The sequence below is a fragment of the Passer domesticus genome, chromosome 10, assembly GCF_036417665.1.
Source record: "Passer domesticus isolate bPasDom1 chromosome 10, bPasDom1.hap1, whole genome shotgun sequence".
NCBI lineage: Eukaryota > Metazoa > Chordata > Aves > Passeriformes > Passeridae > Passer > Passer domesticus.
In genome coordinates this window covers 33,893,545-33,910,145 of record NC_087483.1, presented here as the reverse complement: position 1 = coordinate 33,910,145, position 16,601 = coordinate 33,893,545, and the positions used below count along the sequence as shown (strand labels likewise).

At 45.9% G+C, this 16,601-nt stretch overlaps 1 protein-coding gene and 1 long non-coding RNA gene across 11 annotated transcripts in view; one reads left to right on the top strand and one right to left on the bottom strand.

Moving 5' to 3' along the window:
• Positions 1-16,601, bottom strand: part of KALRN (kalirin RhoGEF kinase) — a 473,084-nt gene that overhangs the window by 12,565 nt on the left and 443,918 nt on the right. For 7 of the 9 annotated variants that reach the window (XM_064435043.1, XM_064435045.1, XM_064435040.1 and 4 more), the window contains 6 exons: positions 14,516-14,639; positions 13,114-13,173; positions 4,292-4,319; positions 3,674-3,845; positions 1,431-1,552; positions 196-327 (listed from right to left, as the gene is read on the bottom strand). In XM_064435043.1, coding sequence (XP_064291113.1) covers positions 196-327; positions 1,431-1,552; positions 3,674-3,845; positions 4,292-4,319; positions 13,114-13,173; positions 14,516-14,639 — 638 coding nt within the window. Of the gene's footprint in view, positions 1-195; positions 328-1,430; positions 1,553-3,673; positions 3,846-4,291; positions 4,320-13,113; positions 13,174-13,704; positions 13,968-14,515; positions 14,640-15,672; positions 15,718-16,601 lie in introns of those variants that run through there. The other 2 variants (XR_010369452.1, XM_064435047.1) reach the window with 2 other exon arrangements.
• LOC135309133 (uncharacterized) lies at positions 326-5,233 on the top strand. Of its 2 annotated transcripts, none has more exons than XR_010369453.1 (3): positions 326-466; positions 1,808-1,944; positions 4,625-5,233. It is a non-coding gene; the product is annotated as an uncharacterized LOC135309133 (long non-coding RNA). The 2 variants fall into 2 exon arrangements; XR_010369454.1 differs by having other exon boundaries at positions 1,329-1,944.

The window sequence follows — 16,601 nt, the reverse complement described above, 5'->3', positions numbered from 1 at the left end:
AGAAAGATCTGTAATAGATGAAAGTCTGGACTGGATGATAGAAGGGCTTCTTTCTGCCTTAGACTTTGAGATCTGTAAGCTACAATTAGTGGCATGCCAGTGGTGACAAGGATGCTTTTGGGACCTGTTGTGTCATAAAGGAAGCTTACCTTGTTCTGAGTCTCACAGCCAGCAAGCACAGCTCACACCACTTACCTTCTTCTCTGTACTCCACCGTGTAGCCTGAAATGGTGCAATTGCCTGTGCTGGTTGGGGGTAGCCAGCGCAGGATCACAGAGGTGCAGCTTCTCTCCTGAGCAATGGGGCGGTTTGGGGCAGCTGGCACACCTGGGGAAGAGGAAACAATACCAAATCCAGCATCACATCAATAAGTTGCTAGTGCTTTATTCTGAAGATCTGGTGTATTAGGTACACCAGGTCACTACAGGACAGCTGCACCTTGTAGAGGGGCTTAACTAAGCAGCAGGTGAGGAGTCAGCTACCACTGAATGCCCAAAGATGACACAAGCAAGGCATTCAGAATTATTCTGTGTGTAGGGTGTTTTGTGTGCTTGGGAGCAGATTGACAAACGACCAGTAATCTTCTGTGCTTTGCTTAGGGCTCCCTTCAGCACAGGAGTAGTTAGTGCAGCCATTGACTTGCTTGGATAAATTGGGGAAATTGGATCTCTAGGGCAGTTTGTGAGACCAAATAAATCAACTTTTAAATGCTCGTGACATTGCTGCATCTGTAACTCTCCAGTTAGACATTCATCTCTGAACCATCCCCTTCAACACAGCTGGCACCTCATCTCTAGTGCTAGCAAATCCTTTCTCAGAGCTGGAGGCAATGCCCATCAACTCTTCATTTCATATTCATTCCAATTAGATGGGTCACTAATTACAGTGGTGAGAATTCAGGCTTGGAGACATGTCTCCAAGTTGAATCCCTGAAGAACAGCTTTACCCAGGCTAAATCTTACTCTCACCTCCTTTGTCCCCTAAAGGGAAGGCAGAAAATTTGTCACTGAATCCCAGTTCCTCCTGCTCCAGGCAGATTCTGAAGCCCAGAGCTTCCTGCAGTCAGTTGAGGCATCATTCCCCTGGGGACTCAGCTGCCCGAGGGAGCTGAGCTTCCCCTGGCTGACCTTACTGAGCTCCTGGGAAGCAGCACTAGGTGCAGGATGCAGGAGCTGAATCTGTGCCAGTGCATTTTCATTTCCCAAATGTGATGTTTATGGTCAGATGACTTAATCAGCACAAGGCGTATGCAAAGCCTTCAGCCATCAGTGGGAGTTGTGGCTGAGGAATGGTTGTACATCTTTAACATCTCAATTCACCTGGCACAGCTCCACATCTGGCTGCCTCTGCATGGGCTCTTCCTGTGTGCCCCCAGCCCCCAGCGGACCACACAGGGGAAAAATCCCGTGTGTTAAGGTCAGATGTGCTACCTTGGACTTTGATAGTTGCAGAGGTCGATGCGGTTCCGTGTTCATTGGTTGCCACACAGGTGTAGATGCCGCTGTCCTGAGGCATCAGGTTGCAGATCTTCAAGGTGAGCTCTCCCGAGTCACTATGGATGCAGGAAGCCCAAGTTATAAAACACTGCTTCACTTGCTAATGTTTTTTGTATAGTTCTTGTCCTGCCTCATTGTAAACAGACGTGCACACAAGTCCCGTGAACTCATTTGAAGGAATATCCCTCCGGCAATTTGATGTCCAAGTACAACCCCTTCATATGTCAGCATCTGGCTGTTAATGAAACCTTTGAGCAAACCTTTGGTCCAAATTGCCTATCAAGGAAATTCTCATGTCTGTTGTGGTCTAGGAAGAGATGTGAAGGATCACTCAAGCAGCAAGAAGTCCAGGAGATAAACACTGCCTGTGCCTGTCCAGAGCTGGATGCTTAGACTTCATATATCTGGAAAGATTTACCCATGCAGATCTTTCCTGTCATGGGAGATGGTAAGCTGCTGTGCCTCTGCAGTGAAGTCCAACACACACCAGACAAACTGGGCTTCCCATGGATGCAGGAAGCAGTCACACAGCACAGGATGACATTTCCAAGGAGCTTCAGGCCCCTGGAGCATGTGCCATTGATCTGATGCTGCTGCCAGGGCCCCAGTTGGAAGACTGGACATCTCTTAGCAGCCAGGGATAAAGAGCAGAGCACCGACTTCATGAGACACACTGAGAAAATAAACAGCTCTGTGCAGTCTCATGAATTTACAGCAGGTCTGTTCATAGTCACTGCTGTTTGCACACTTCAGTCTCCAATATGCAATTTGAGGGAGCTGGCCTGAATTAAAAGATTTTGCTTGTGTAACTGTTTTAGCTGTACTGGAGACCCAGCTTAGAGACAACAATAAGTTCCCTTGATGGCAAAACTAGGCTAGTTTTTGAATGCTTAATCTGTCGGGTACTGCAGAAGGACGTGGTTGCTGGGATAACTGTCTGGACTCTGCAGCTTTTGCTGGTCTGACTGTGCTGGTTTAAAACAGGACAGAAATATCCCCTCTCCCTGAAATCCATGCACTCATGCCAGCAAGATTTGTAAGAGCCACTGATCCACTGGGGCTCTGCTTGGCAGGCAGTGTCTTCACTGGAGAGATTATTTGAGGAACAAGACAATACAAGTGCTGATAGTGCACAGGGAGCCAACAGGAAGAGGACTGTGATGAAAACCAGAACCCTGTATGGAAATATCCCCCCATCCCAAGCCCAGACAGAGGCTGAAGATAAGTCACTAGGAGATCTACTGAGGAATAGCTAAAGACAATTTTGGATGCTCTGGGGCAGCTGCACAAGCCAATAGTCTCCAAACAAAGCTCTTGATCAGATGTAAGGGTTTTTTTTATTGAACATGTAAAATCCCTTCTCTCTTACTGTTCTTTTTTCACTTTCAGTGACTTTGTACTCCCTGGATTCATTTCAGCTTGTGCCAGAAGTGCTGAAAAGTTGAAATGAAAGATTGCCTCCTGGAGATTTCCACTGCAGTTTGCCCCAAATTTCTTATATAAGCTGCAGATGAGCATCCAGCAGCAGGCTGTTACCTGACCTGAATTCAACTCCAGATCTTTCTGAATCTTCCCTGTGCTTGTTGTAAAGATAGTTTTCCTCTCTGCTAGCCAAGCCAGGAACATTATGACAAGCATCTTTCTGTCCAAGCACAGCCATATGTAGCCTTCCCAGAGCACATCTGGGCTTTTTTAGGAACAGCTGAGGAAAGGCTCAGGAAAACTGCAACCCCACCACTGCCAATAATATGAGAAAATTCCCAGTGATAGGGGTATGGCAAGCGGGTGAGTGCTTGCTTTTCCTGACTCCTAAATGAGATCAAGGCATCAGGCTCAAGCAGAGAAGCCCCAGCAGAGACAACACTAGCCAAACTAATGGGTTGTCAACATTCTGGCTGCTGGCTTGCAGCTGGCTCAGGAAGTCAACGGGAGCAAGCCCAGGTCTGCCAGCAGCCCTTTGTGGCTATACCTTACATCAGCCTGAAAAACAAATACAGCTACCCCAGCCCTAAAGTCTGACCCTTTCCAGCCAATGTTTGCCACACTGATGTGCTGACATGCCATGCCACACTTAATTAACTGCACCCTAATGAGCCTTGTAGCCAGGCTGGTGCCATATTTGAGGGTAACACGACCATCAGGACCAGCTAGGTTGGGATCCACAGGCAGGACCTTACCAGGATGACACCGTGTAAGTGGCCGTGCTGTTGTCATTGTCTAGAATGTTTTGGTCTGGTCCTTTCCAGGTTATAGTCGGTTTGGGTCGCCCACAGACTTTGCACTGCAGCATCACTGTGTCCCCAAGCAGGCAGGTGATGTCCACTAATGGCACAAGAAACTCTGGAGCCACTGTAAAAAAAACATGGGGACACACACACACACCTCTTTTAGTCTTCAGGTGAGGATGTCAAGAGTCATACAAGGCTGTCAAGGTCATACATTATAGGATGAACTATGGGATCTGGGTTCCAATCAGCTGGGAGTCCTGGGTTTGTGTCCTTGAAACTGCCCTCCAGTCAAAGCCAGCTGTCTACAGCTCAGAGAAGGAGGTAGAGGGGTGCATCCATCCCCCAGCCCTGTGCTCTGGCAGGTGGATGAGATTTTGAGAGGGCAGGTTTGGGGGGTTCAGCCTGGCCTGTGGCCCCAGACTATGTGAGCCCAGCAGCCAGCAGGAAGCCTCCTTAGCCTGGGGACTGAGCAGCAGAGAGCTGCCTTTGCTGCAAATGCTGCTAGGTGCAGAGCATGCTGTGGCACCAGAGTAAATCACGACTGCAGCACAGCTGTCCTTAACTCACCTTCTTGGATGAAATTGGGGTTGATTATCTGAAAAATACAAAGAGATACAAGCATTTATTTCCTAGACAGTGACAAAGAGGCATCTGTTTTCACAAGGTACCATGGTGACTCTGAGCAGAACTCAGAAGTGCTGCAGAGGTAACAAGCACCTTCTAACAACCAGCAGGTGCAGCAAGCTCTAGTGGTAACACATGTGGGAAAGTAAATGAAAGCTATGGCTTCTTGAACCCTGAAAAAACATCAAAGGTAACAGGCACAGCACCAAGGCTGAGGAGGTGGACATGCTTCCTCTTTGCCTATGTGATAATGATGAAGCCATTAACTCTTCCCAGAGGTGGTTTGTGCATCCCCTGTGCCTGGCTCCACACCTGTGTCACACAGCACCTGCAGTCACCACACACCTGGGGCACGTCACCAGCACTCTGGCCACTAACCAGGTCTGAGGAAATGTCTTTTAACTTGTGCTCAGCTTCAGGAGAAAAAAGGTAAAGCACTAACCATAAATACTTCATTTTGCCCAATATCGAGGATCAGTCCTGCAACAATTCTTGGTCTATTAACATGAGTGAAAATTCACTAATTTCATTGGACTGCTGGAAACTTTCCAGCTTGAAACTAGGTTTGGATAGCTAGGAGTTATTTTATCTAGCTGGTTAATTAACCAAGTTAGCAAAGACTTGAAAAGCTATTGTTACTCTGTGGTCTTTATGTGTCAATACAACTTGGGAAGCAAAGGTGGAAAAAGCAAAGACAACACCACTGGGTTCTTACAGAATCGATCCTAACTACATTGTGGTGTACAATAGTAGAGTGGTTTTAGCCTTATTAACTGTTTTAATAATCTCATAAGGCCTTGGTATTCAAATTCAATCTAATAATTTCATGTTCCAGCCATTTCATGTTCAATCATAAACACCAATGTGGTTTATCTCACCTTAAATATTTCTGTTGCTATTTATTTCAGAGCTATTTTGGAAGATGCCAATGAAGCAGTGACCTAATTCATGGCCTGCCAAAGCTGATAGGAGGTTTTTGCAGAGGCTCAGAAACCAGGCCACAAAACAGAAGCAATAACCCTTCAAAATAAAGTAGATACATCTTCAAGATTTATATTTACATTTTGGCTTTATAAATAGTTTTCCAAGGTCGATGGCTCAGGGTGCCATTCAAGGAGGCATTTGGGCACATTCAGGTTCATTTTGGTTTCACAGCCTTTCTTTGCAGCCCCAGGCAAAGCTCTGGTACCAGCACTGAGACCTCAGGGTCTGCTTTCCCCTAGCACCACCAGAAAGCCCAAATGAACCAGGCATAACATGGAAAGCACAAAGTCCCTCTGAGGAGTGCAGCTGGGCACTGCCACGAGCACATGGATCTGACAGCCCAGGGGTGGGGAGCAGCTCCAGGACCCACACACAGCCCCTGGACACAGGAAGAAATTGTGGCACAATGGATGGAAAACATCCTCTGTCCTGTCTGTGCATGTGAAAAAAAGAGAGATGGATCTTTGTGATTAAGTTGTATCTCTCACACAACACAGCAAAGGAAGAAAAGGCTGTTTTGTGGATAACCATTGCTTGCCACTTTCACTCACAGACACCATCTACTTTTCAGCTGAGTAACCCCAGGCATCAGCTCATTTGCACATACATCTTCATTTTTGTGGTGTTTGGCTTAACTGAAATATCCATTCTCCAAAGCTCTCCCCTTCCTTCCCTGCAGCATCCACTAAATTCCCTTATTATTCACTGATCTCCATCCCTGTAGGATTAGAGATCAGGAGAAAGAAACGCTAGTTAACACTTTATATTAATTTTATTACTCTAAAGGATTCATTAGAAGATGCAACTACAGTGATGAATGCAATAGCATAAACAAATAATTCTACATTTCTAGTAACTTCCAAGGTACAATAATTTATAATAATTGCCTTACCAATTTTTTTTTCATTGCCTCACCATGGGAATAGCAGAAAGAAAATTATCTCTGCAACATACTATTGGAAGAGTCTGTGGGTAAAATTTACATTTTTTTCCCCCAAAACTTCATCTGTTAATTAATCAAGTGGTACCTAACAACACCCCCCAGCCACAGCACAGCTTTAGCCCGCTGTAAGCTTAGATAAAAAATAAAAGTCTGTCTGCATGAGAACGTTTAAGTGATTTAATACAGCACCTAATCAGGGAATGGGTTTTCTTCTGCTTTGAAGGAGGACATCAAATGATGAGGTGAGAAGGGCAGAAATGGGAAAGCAAAGGCTCACAGCCAGATCTACATCCAGGGGTGGTTTGGTGGTTCACACATCTGCTCCCAGGCCCTGGGGTTCTGCTGCCTCTGCCTGCAGGTTCCTGGGCTGTGCCTGCATGGCAGGAGGTGGCAGCCTCCTCAGAGCCCTTCTAGATTAAGTGCAAGACCTTTGTAGACAATTTCTTCATTTTCCAGATAGGTTTGTAATCCCTGGGGGTGGAGAAGGGGAGCTCCAGAGCGTGTCCTTGCTGCTCTCAGAGGATGGGAGCTCATGTGCTGCTTCTCCTCACAGCCTCCTCTGGTGCCAGGGCTGGGTCCCCTCATGGGCACACTTGCCCCCTCATTCTGCAGCAGTTGGAATGAGGATCTCCCAGCCCAGCCCTCAGCTGAGCACCTGTGGCCACAGTGGCCGTGAGCAGGGGAAGGTGGCCCAGGGTCTCATGCTGACAAGGGCAAACTGAAGAAATCCCAGCACAAACCTCCTGCACCAGGGTGGCTGCCAGTCTGGCTGTGAGAGGAAAAACTCATGGGGATGGAACCACTTCTCACTCCATCTTCAGTGTCAGTCCACACCATGCAAACACAAACCTCAAGGGGATCAAACTCAGTCTGCACTGCATGTGAGAAACACAGATGTGCATTTTTTCCTTGAAACATAATTTTCATTGAGATAAGGTAGATTTTTTTTTTTTAATTGGATGAAATACCCGTTGCATGGCCCAGAGCAAGTTAAAATTTCTCCCCTCTGTGGCCAGGAGAGTTTGTTTCCCATACAGTGACAGCTGAAAATGGAAATCCTATGGAAGGCAACAAAAGGCAGAACATGAAATGGCCTCTGCTCAAGTAATGTGGGGTCTAACACTGACCAGGCAAAGCCAGGCAGCTGGAAGGAGGGGGCTGAGATAAAGGAATGGGAGGACAGGTCAGGGCTATTCAATAAAAAGCCAGAAATAGATCTTGCTTCTCCCTCTTCCAGCCTGTGCTGTTTCAGGGCTCAGACCAAGAAAGGCACATAAGGCACATACTTGAATGCCTTTGGGTACCTGCAGGGATCTAAGTCACTCACATCTAGGTCTATTAAGTGTAACTTAACAGTCAAGCTTTAGAAAAGTAGCAGGGGTGCTTCTCCAGAAACTCAGTATTTTGCAGTATTTTTCCTGGTCTATTAAGCTTATGTTATAAGGATAGAAAGGCATCTGCATCAGTAGCTGCAAAGCCCATTTGCAAAGTGACTCTAACTGCCCTAATTCTTAGCACAATCTTATCTTTCACTTGTGCACACATGCTTTATCTGGTGGGGAGGGAGAAGCCATCCTGCCACGCCAGTGGCAGTCCCAAAACGCTCTGCAAACACAGCTTGGCTGCCTGAGAGGGTTCTCACCTTGGCCAGGGTTTGTTTCTCCAGTGCAGGGGTGGCCTTGCCATGCCTACCCCACTTCCTTGGAGGGATTACACCCAGCCCAGACACACCAGTGCACAGAATGGCCCAGCAGATGCCCAGATTTTTCCAGTGCTAGGTTTCAATCCCATTATAAGGGAACATATCAAAACCAGGAGTGAGAATATTCCTTTTCCCCCAAAGGATAAGAATCCTAGTCTTGCAAACCAAGCCCTCTGTAACAAGGTCGGTGCTTCACCTAAACACCAGAGGGCATGTTCACTCCAAGACAAGCAGCTGAGCATTTCCTGAACCATTTCATGGCACCTCTTGGTCACTGAGTTAAAATACAATACTGACACATTTGCTCATACTGGTAGCAGAGTGAGCAGCATGTTCCTTGCTACCTCACTCAAAACCAAAAATTATGATTCTCTGAAAAAAATGAAATTAATTAGAGAGAAATTAGGTGAACTCTAATCTTTAGGAAAATACCTACCACCCATCTCTGGCTAGGTCAACTTTACTTTGAGACCTTCAGGGTGACAGGCTCACAGTGTCACCAGCCTCCCCTCCACCAAAAAAAAGAAACAAATTAACTAGAGAAATTTCTTGATAAAATGAGCAGATAATGATCCCACCACAGATGGATCGAGGCTACCAAAGGGAAAAATTAAAATGGCATCTAATGAAGCATCCCATGACATCAGCCTTTTGTCAGGGATGGGGGATGCCCTCTGGCACCAGCGTGGATGGGCTCAGCTGCCCTTGGGACTAAAGGGGAAGGCACAAGGGATGCTGTACTGCATCTGTGCAGAGCAGAAGCCCTCTTGCCTCGTGTTCTTGCTGCCTGGCCCTAATGGCTGGTGGCTTCCATGGCTGAACCTGTGGGATGTCCCTGGCCCTGTGTTGTAGCACCCTACACCTTCCTGCAGACGAAGTAGGTCACTTCTTGCTTTTCCAAAAGCTAATCCCCCATGTCTGTGCTGCTGGCTCAGGCCATGACACACCTGATGAGCCACCTTCCTGGTCTGTCTCAGCAGCCTCTGGCCACTCAGGGCAGCAGGACAGAGGTGTTGTCCATGGAGGATACTCCAGGGAAACCTAGGGAAATTCCCAGGATTGTACTCATTCATGCTGTGGTAACAGGCCAGGAAAGGCTTTCTTACAGTATTGTAGGAAGATTTTGCCAAGAGAGTGTTAGATCTACTCTGAAAGTGGACAACCTTAGGCAGGGGGTGAAGGCATAAAGCACTTGGGAATTCTTGGCCTGAGCTGAGTGGTGTTTTGGAGCCAGTGCTGTATCCACCAAACCATTACTTATTCAAGCACGTGGACTGTGGGGGTGCTAACACAATATTTCTTCCAGTGTATGTTTCCTAGTGCTTATCTCGGTCTAAGTGTCTCTGAGTAGTTCTTGACATGCTAAAATGTCACAACTGAAAAAACCAGATTAGGAAGGCCAACGTACGTACCTTGGCAGCAGCTCAGCTCACTAATCTAATGATGGAACTTCCAGTGACTTGGCCTGGGCTTCATCTCTGCTTTGCACAGCAGAGACACTGGAACAGACACCAGAGCTCAGTGACAGACGTGTGTCACCAACAGCACTTGTAACACTGCAGCTGGAGTTGTGCAGAACATCTGGAGCCATGTCAGAACCCTGCACCTGAGGTCCACCCCAAAGCTGGGAGGAGCTGCTGCTGGACTTAGTGAGGTTTAGATCAGTCAGATCTGACTGCTGGAAGAACATTCCCGTAGACAAGAGAGGTATCCTGATGGCATCTGCACAGCTGCCTTGTGACCCCTTCAGCAATACTGCAACCCCATGAGATGTTACAACACAGAATTGTAGGACAATTAGTTGTGTCATTGTCCAGGACCCCAGACTTGGGTGTGGATACTGATTCACAAGGGCTTACCTCTTCCCAGAAGAGGAGTTGCCTGTCCCTGTGCAGTTAACTACAGACATGTGGAAAGAGTCTCTGATCATCCTTAAGTGCAGGTTACTCCTGTCACTCACGTGGCTACACATGGCCCTTAAGTGCCTGCTCCTACACTCACATACTTAATGGGTGACTTCTGCTTTATGAAACTACAGCACAAAGCAGAAAACTAGGAGGGGGAAAAATCAAATTTCATTTCCACTTTTATGCACTTTCATTACATAATAATAAAGAAAGAGGGAAAAAACAAGTCACCAAGAGATGCCAGTAGTGGAAACCCAGTAGTAGAATTTTAGCTCTTTTAAACAGTCACCCAGAATTTGTTTCCTGCTCTCACAATATATGTTTTCCACATTTCTTTCTGTCTTTGTGTTCCCTTGAAACAAAGGCAAAGTACTTCCAGAAACCTGGAATCTACTGAATGGAATCCACTGTGGTATTTCACAAGTAGCAAACAAAGCCAGACCTGAAAGGCCACAGTAGCTGTGGGACTTCATGTGTACTCTGACCAGCTCACTAACTTATTGTGCAGGAAGTAGGGTGGAGATAAATTGCACCCACATTTCCAGGTAATTAATATGTCTGCTGTGCATTTAGAGACTGCTCTGTCTGTTGCAGCACTGGGTGCACGTTCTCATGCACGATGGGAAGAAGAGGGATGTCAGGGGTGACAGTCCCATACAAGAAGCCAGGCGACTGGCCCTGATGTTACCAGGCTGCAGTGATGACTCCACCTTAATGACACAGGAAAGGCACCTCTGAGTGCTGCTGGCCAGGACACAGCTCTTCTGTCACCACTCCCAGCATCTATAAAACCCCTCACGAGCCTGGCCAGCTGTGAGGACAAGGTGTTCCCCCTCCTTGGGCTGTCACGTTGTCTCCAGCTGCCCTGGGAACTCACCAGTGGACATTCCACACAGAGCAGGGAAAGCAAAACCAGGTGAGATGCTGATGTTCACTGCACACACAGGTTGGGTTGGAGGGGTAGCACAGCTGTCTAAGTTATCTGAGCCCAGCACACGAGGCCTAGAAGATTGATGAAGCCCTGAATCAGGCTCTGGTGTTGGAATTAGCTTGTTTCGCCTCTGATTTAATGAGAAAAGGCTTTGGCCTCCTGGGCTGTAATGTGGCCTGTTTATTTTAACATGTTTGGAAAGGAGAATCAAAACACTCATAATGAAAAAGGAAGAGAAGTCGTGGCTTCCAGTAGGTGAATACCTGAGACCTTTTCAGACCAGACTTCCCCATGGCCTTTCTAGGGCTCCACCAGCATTTTATGAGCCTGCCCCATCTGCTCCCTCCAGATGACTTTAGTTCATACTGGGTATTAGCAATCCCTTCCCCCCAGTATTTCTTAGCCAGACCAGTGAGATGACCACTCTCAACCCTGGCTGCAGATGTACTAAAACCATCACAAAGCAAAGGCCGTGCTGCTCCTTGCAGGGCAGTGTGACCTCAATAAGTCACCCCACAATTGTTCTCTTATTTTCTCTTTCTCTGCTGTTTTAAATATTTACTTGGCCACAGAGAGTTTTGCCAGAAGCAAACTTGAGCTTTCCAAGCCATGAAGAATACTGTGGCTTCTGGGGACTGCAGTGCAGTGGCACTGTCACCTCCAGTAAGTGACCTGGGAGATGCAGGATGGGGCTTTCTGAGTGTAAATAGTCACACAAAAGGCACACAACTGTGTGCCTCCAATAGCAGATTGATACCATAGCTGAGACTTCACATTGGTGTCTTCTGGTTTAAATAGAAAGGCATTTTTTTCTCCTGAACTTCAGAGCAGTAGACTGTACCATGGTAAAAACCCAAATCAAGCCATCATAAGACTAGAAATGCTGACAAGGCAAGGATTCAGACACCTCCCACTGGAAATTCTAAACCATCTGGTTTTCCTCCTGTTGAACAAAGTGAAACCACAGAAATCCTCTGCAAAAGAACAGTGATTTTCACCCAGCTCTGCACAATCACCCTTGTCTCAGCCACCTGTTGGTCCACAGGACAATTTTCAGTGAATGAAAATTACACAGACATCTGTGTAATAATGGGCACTGCCTTATAACAAATACATACACCTCCAGATATTACCTGTGACTGGCAAAACACTCTTTGAAAATGTAAACACACTCCTGAGAATAATGCAGCTTTAAAGGTGAGGACCATTCAATCTCCAGGATGTCAGCTGGGTCAAAAGCTTTCCTTTTGTACACATCCCAACACAATTAAAATAAAAGCAAGCTTTCTTAAATAAAAGCAGGTTAATTGCCTAGGTGGTGCACCTCAATACACTTCTCCCTCTTTTTATTTTCCCTTCAGGAGGAAGATCAGCTTTCTTTTGCAGGATGTTTATAGTGCAGCCTGGCTGACAGCATCCGGGAGATCTGCTAGGACACAAATATCTCTGTTCTCCAGTGACCTGTCCTGTCATCACCACAAAATCACCATCTCTCTGAACCATGTCCTTGCCTGTTTCAACAGGAATCTCTTTCAGCCTTGGAAAAATGTAAAGAAATGCTTTGTGTGGTCACTATAAACAGAAGAAAAAAAGAAAAAGATCCTGCTAGATGTTAATTGAGGAGAATCAGACACATAGCTCTGCATGATTTTAAGCTCTCTTAGGCTCTCTCAACAAGGCACTCCACTAGAACTGGTGGTTTCACAATGGAAAAACAGGGGCATAATGTAGCATAAATTGGGTCCATCAATCTGCATCAGCCTTCCCTGAGACACAGGTACATTCACACAACTGGTTTTACCACTCTCCTTCAGTACCTTGAGAGAAATGCAATTTCCACTCTGCTAAGAGAAAAGGGAAATGTATTTTCTGATTTTCTAGCCAAAGTACTGGTTGTGCTACAACAATATTTGGCCTGACTGGCAGCTCAAGTGTATATTGCCAGGGCAAAGGGTGTTTTTAATATAGAAAGATGCTACATTTATCAGCAGCTGGCACACTTGCATTATTGTTGGATTGAGGGCTCAAATGGGAAGCAGAGACTGAGGGTGGCTATGAGAGCCTCCAGCACAGTAGGAGCTTGTTACTGAGCTCCATCCACTGCTCCCACTACAAAAGAAGGCCAAACTCCAGTTCAAGGCTTGGCAAAACCAGAATTGATACTTTTTGTGACTCACACTAAATTGGCACACACATCTGCAAGCAATACAGACCCCCCCAACTCCCCTTGCAGCAAAGGCATTTCAAAACAGACACATGTTTTTGGGAAAAAATAATCACAAGGATGATTGTCTCTACCTCCATACTAGTATTGGGGTCAAGGTCATCACACTCTGATTCCTCTGAGCTGTTTGTCTCCTTGTTTGGCAGCATGAAGAGGAAGAAAGAGAACAAGAGATTAGAAAAGAGATTGGTTAGTCAGGGCAGAGCAGCACAGTTGTGAGCAGCATGGAAATGGGTAACGGTAGGGAAAATGCTCCTGAAACACAAACAAAAAACAACCTGACAACAAAACAAGGGGAGCAAAGGCAAAGACATGCTTTTGCCAGAGAAGCAGCAGTGATTCTGCAATTCATTCAGGTGGTGAAAACAAGAAGGAAGCAAGAGGAGGAGGAGCTGTGCCACCATGCTGGAGCAGCCGCTTCCCTCGGACCCAGTCCTTGCTCATCCGGAGGGTGCCAGGGCGCCCGGGATGCAGAGTCAGGGCTCCTCCCTTTGCACATGCCAGGGCTACTGCACCAGGCTTGTAAGACAGAAAGCCTCTGCAAAGGAAAACACTTCATCATGGACTCTCCTGGAGAGGGGTGGATCCAAAGGACATGCTCAAGTGCTTTCCTGCATCAAGGCTGGGCTTTGGTTGTGTCAAAATCACAACAAGTGTTTGCTTGCCTCTGCTGGGAGGGAAAGCCCCAGACCAGTCCTGAGCAGGCCTCATGGTCGGTTTATAGGGGTGGATCCTCTGAGTTGGAGCACAGTAGTCAGGCACCCAGAGCAGAAGATGGAGCTTAACCCCACTGTTCTCAAACTTTTCCATACTGGGAGATCTCAGAGAAAGAGAGAGAGACGCAGACACACAGACACACACAGACACACACACAGACACACACACAGGACCTTCTCCTGGCAAGACAGAGTCAGCATCTCTGCCCTGTCTGATAACATGGAAAGAAAAAGGTCATTGAGACCATCTCTCTAGACCAAAAACCTTAAGAATCCCCAGGCTGAGAACCCTTTATCTTAACATCTGGTGAAATATTGACCTAAACAAAACTCATCAGCAAGGCCATTGGTTCACCCAGTGGCTTTCTCACTGCTGCAGCTGCTCTGATGAAGCAGATCAGAGGTCAGTAAATCACTAGTGTTCCAATTTTAAGTTATTTAACCATGTATATAGTTGGGTTTCTTAATAAGGATTACTTACTTGCATGTGGGATGCCAGGAAAAAGAAAACAAAAAACAAAGACTGCATTTTATCTTGCATGCAAAAATCCTGCTAAAATGGATACTACAAAAAAGGACCAAAAAAAAAAAAGAGAACTGAAGTTGAAAAAAAACCCAAAAAACCAAACCAAAACAACAAAAAACCCAAAACCAAACTCAAAATTGCCACCCCCTCCCTCTCTCAGGAGAGGATGCTACAGGGGGTGGAAAGGATGGGAAGCAGGAGAGCAGCACAGAGCTTTCAGATGGCCTTACTCACTTTAACAGAGACTTTGTTCCCCAGAATATCCTTGGATTTACGTGGCCCATTGGCTTCATTTTTGCCACTGCTCTCCTTTTCCGCCCGCTTTCTCATGCGCAGGGTATGCCATGAACATGACTTCCTGTTGTACCAAAAAACGCAGCAATCAAATGGCAAATCAGAGCAGGAAGAAAGGTTTTGGAAAGGGGAACCAGCATCCACATTTGCAATTACTGCAATTCCCTAGAAGGTGAAAGCCACCGGCAGGCAATATGCCTGTCTCAATCTCAGCAATGAGAGCTGAAGTTAAAAACCAAACCAAAGAGTTCTGCAAAGCAGATGTTGTGCCACACTTGCTGTTTAAATGCATGGAGCAGGAAAAAAATGTCCATGATGGAAGCACAGGCAAATCAAAGTTGGTCATCTGGTTTCAGGGACTTTGTCTTGCATTGCCACAAATATAAATTTATTTTAATTTGGCTACATTTTAAAGACCAACCTGGTCCTTAGTCTCATTGGTTGAAAGTAGTGTAACAAATATAAATATGTAAGAATGGTCCTAATAGATTACTCAGTATATCAAACTTAAAAAAAAAAAGAAATTCAAGTTGTTGTTCACTACATGTTGCTCAGAACACAAACAGCTCAATAAATAGGAGCTGTGTTATTAATTTTCCAAGAGATAAGTAATTTCCTAGAATGACAAGCTCTGCTGTGTCTCTCAAGACCAAGAATTTCCGATTTGACTTTGCCAATCCAGTTAAAGAGGACTTCAGTCAGCCATGGGTTTTGGCTAACATTACAGCAGGCACCATTTCCAGTAAATTTTTCACCCTTTATTACTGCTTCTATGACCTTATTCTTGGAAAAAAAAAAAAAAAAACGACCAATATCAACCATTGTAAGAGCAATGCTGTGTTGACAAGAGAATTGCATATCAAAGCAGACATAAGAAAAAAATCAAAACAGTTCTTGATATGGGTTTCATTTGGTTAAAATAGTGGACAGGTTGAGGGGAAATTTGGGGAGGGGTATGTTGTCCAAAGCATAAAGCTCTCAAAACAGCAGTGTGATGAGCTGGGATCCAGGTTCAAAGCATCTGCCCACCTTTAAGTCATGCAAATTTGATTTGCATGTTTAAGCCCAATGTTTGGCACATGTCACGTCTACAGTACCTTGATACATTTTACAAAGGAAGTTGTATGAAATCCAGGGATCACCTGTGATGCCAATAAAACGCAGTATGTTAGCAAGGCAGGACCCAAAGGATGCCCCACACAGCCGACACTCCCCCGTGAACACTGCGTCTGCCTCCTACGCGCTTCCTGCTTTTCCCTCAGCACCTGATGGGAGCTGTACAACAGCTCTGGTAAAGAACAAGCAAACCCTGCCACAGCCACGAGACTGAACTGGGTCACGACAACTGTTTTTGCAACCAGGATTGGAGTCTGCACTAACTCATGTAAGGGCAGTCTGAGATGGGGAGCACCAGAGCACCCTGCACAGCTCAGACAGGCACTAAGTGCTGACTGGTATTTGGGCGTTTCTGGACAAGATCCAAATGTGAACCGCATGGCAGGGGAAGTTATCCAACACTTCAGGACTGCTATGTTTTCCTTTAGGATGTATAAGAAGCAAGAACCTGGCAGATGAGGCTCCCTGATCTATATAATGAACATAGGTGAATAATTCATGGTGCCAACACTGCTGGATTGACCGTATATTTTGTGTACAGTATTTGTCACAGAAGACACAGTTTTATTACTTAAGCTAAGTAGTCACTGTGATCTGACAGACCAGATAGGGTTGAAGATAGCACAGCTCCAGATTGTTTTTTGTTCATAGAACTTCTATTATTGAAGCATCTTTTTGTTTTCAGGGTTGTTTTAGCTGTTTGAATCTGAAAAAAAAATGTCTAGGACTTTAAATCTCACTGCAGTGAGAAAGAAAAAACTGCAATTCATGTGTCTTTCAGTTTTGCTACACCTTCTTGGCCACAATTCATCTGTCTAGAGAATCTGATGCAGAATTTTACTGTACAGCTGCCATGAAAGCAGTCTTCACCAGGAGTCTGGTACCGTGGATGATTCTAAGGGCACGTGGT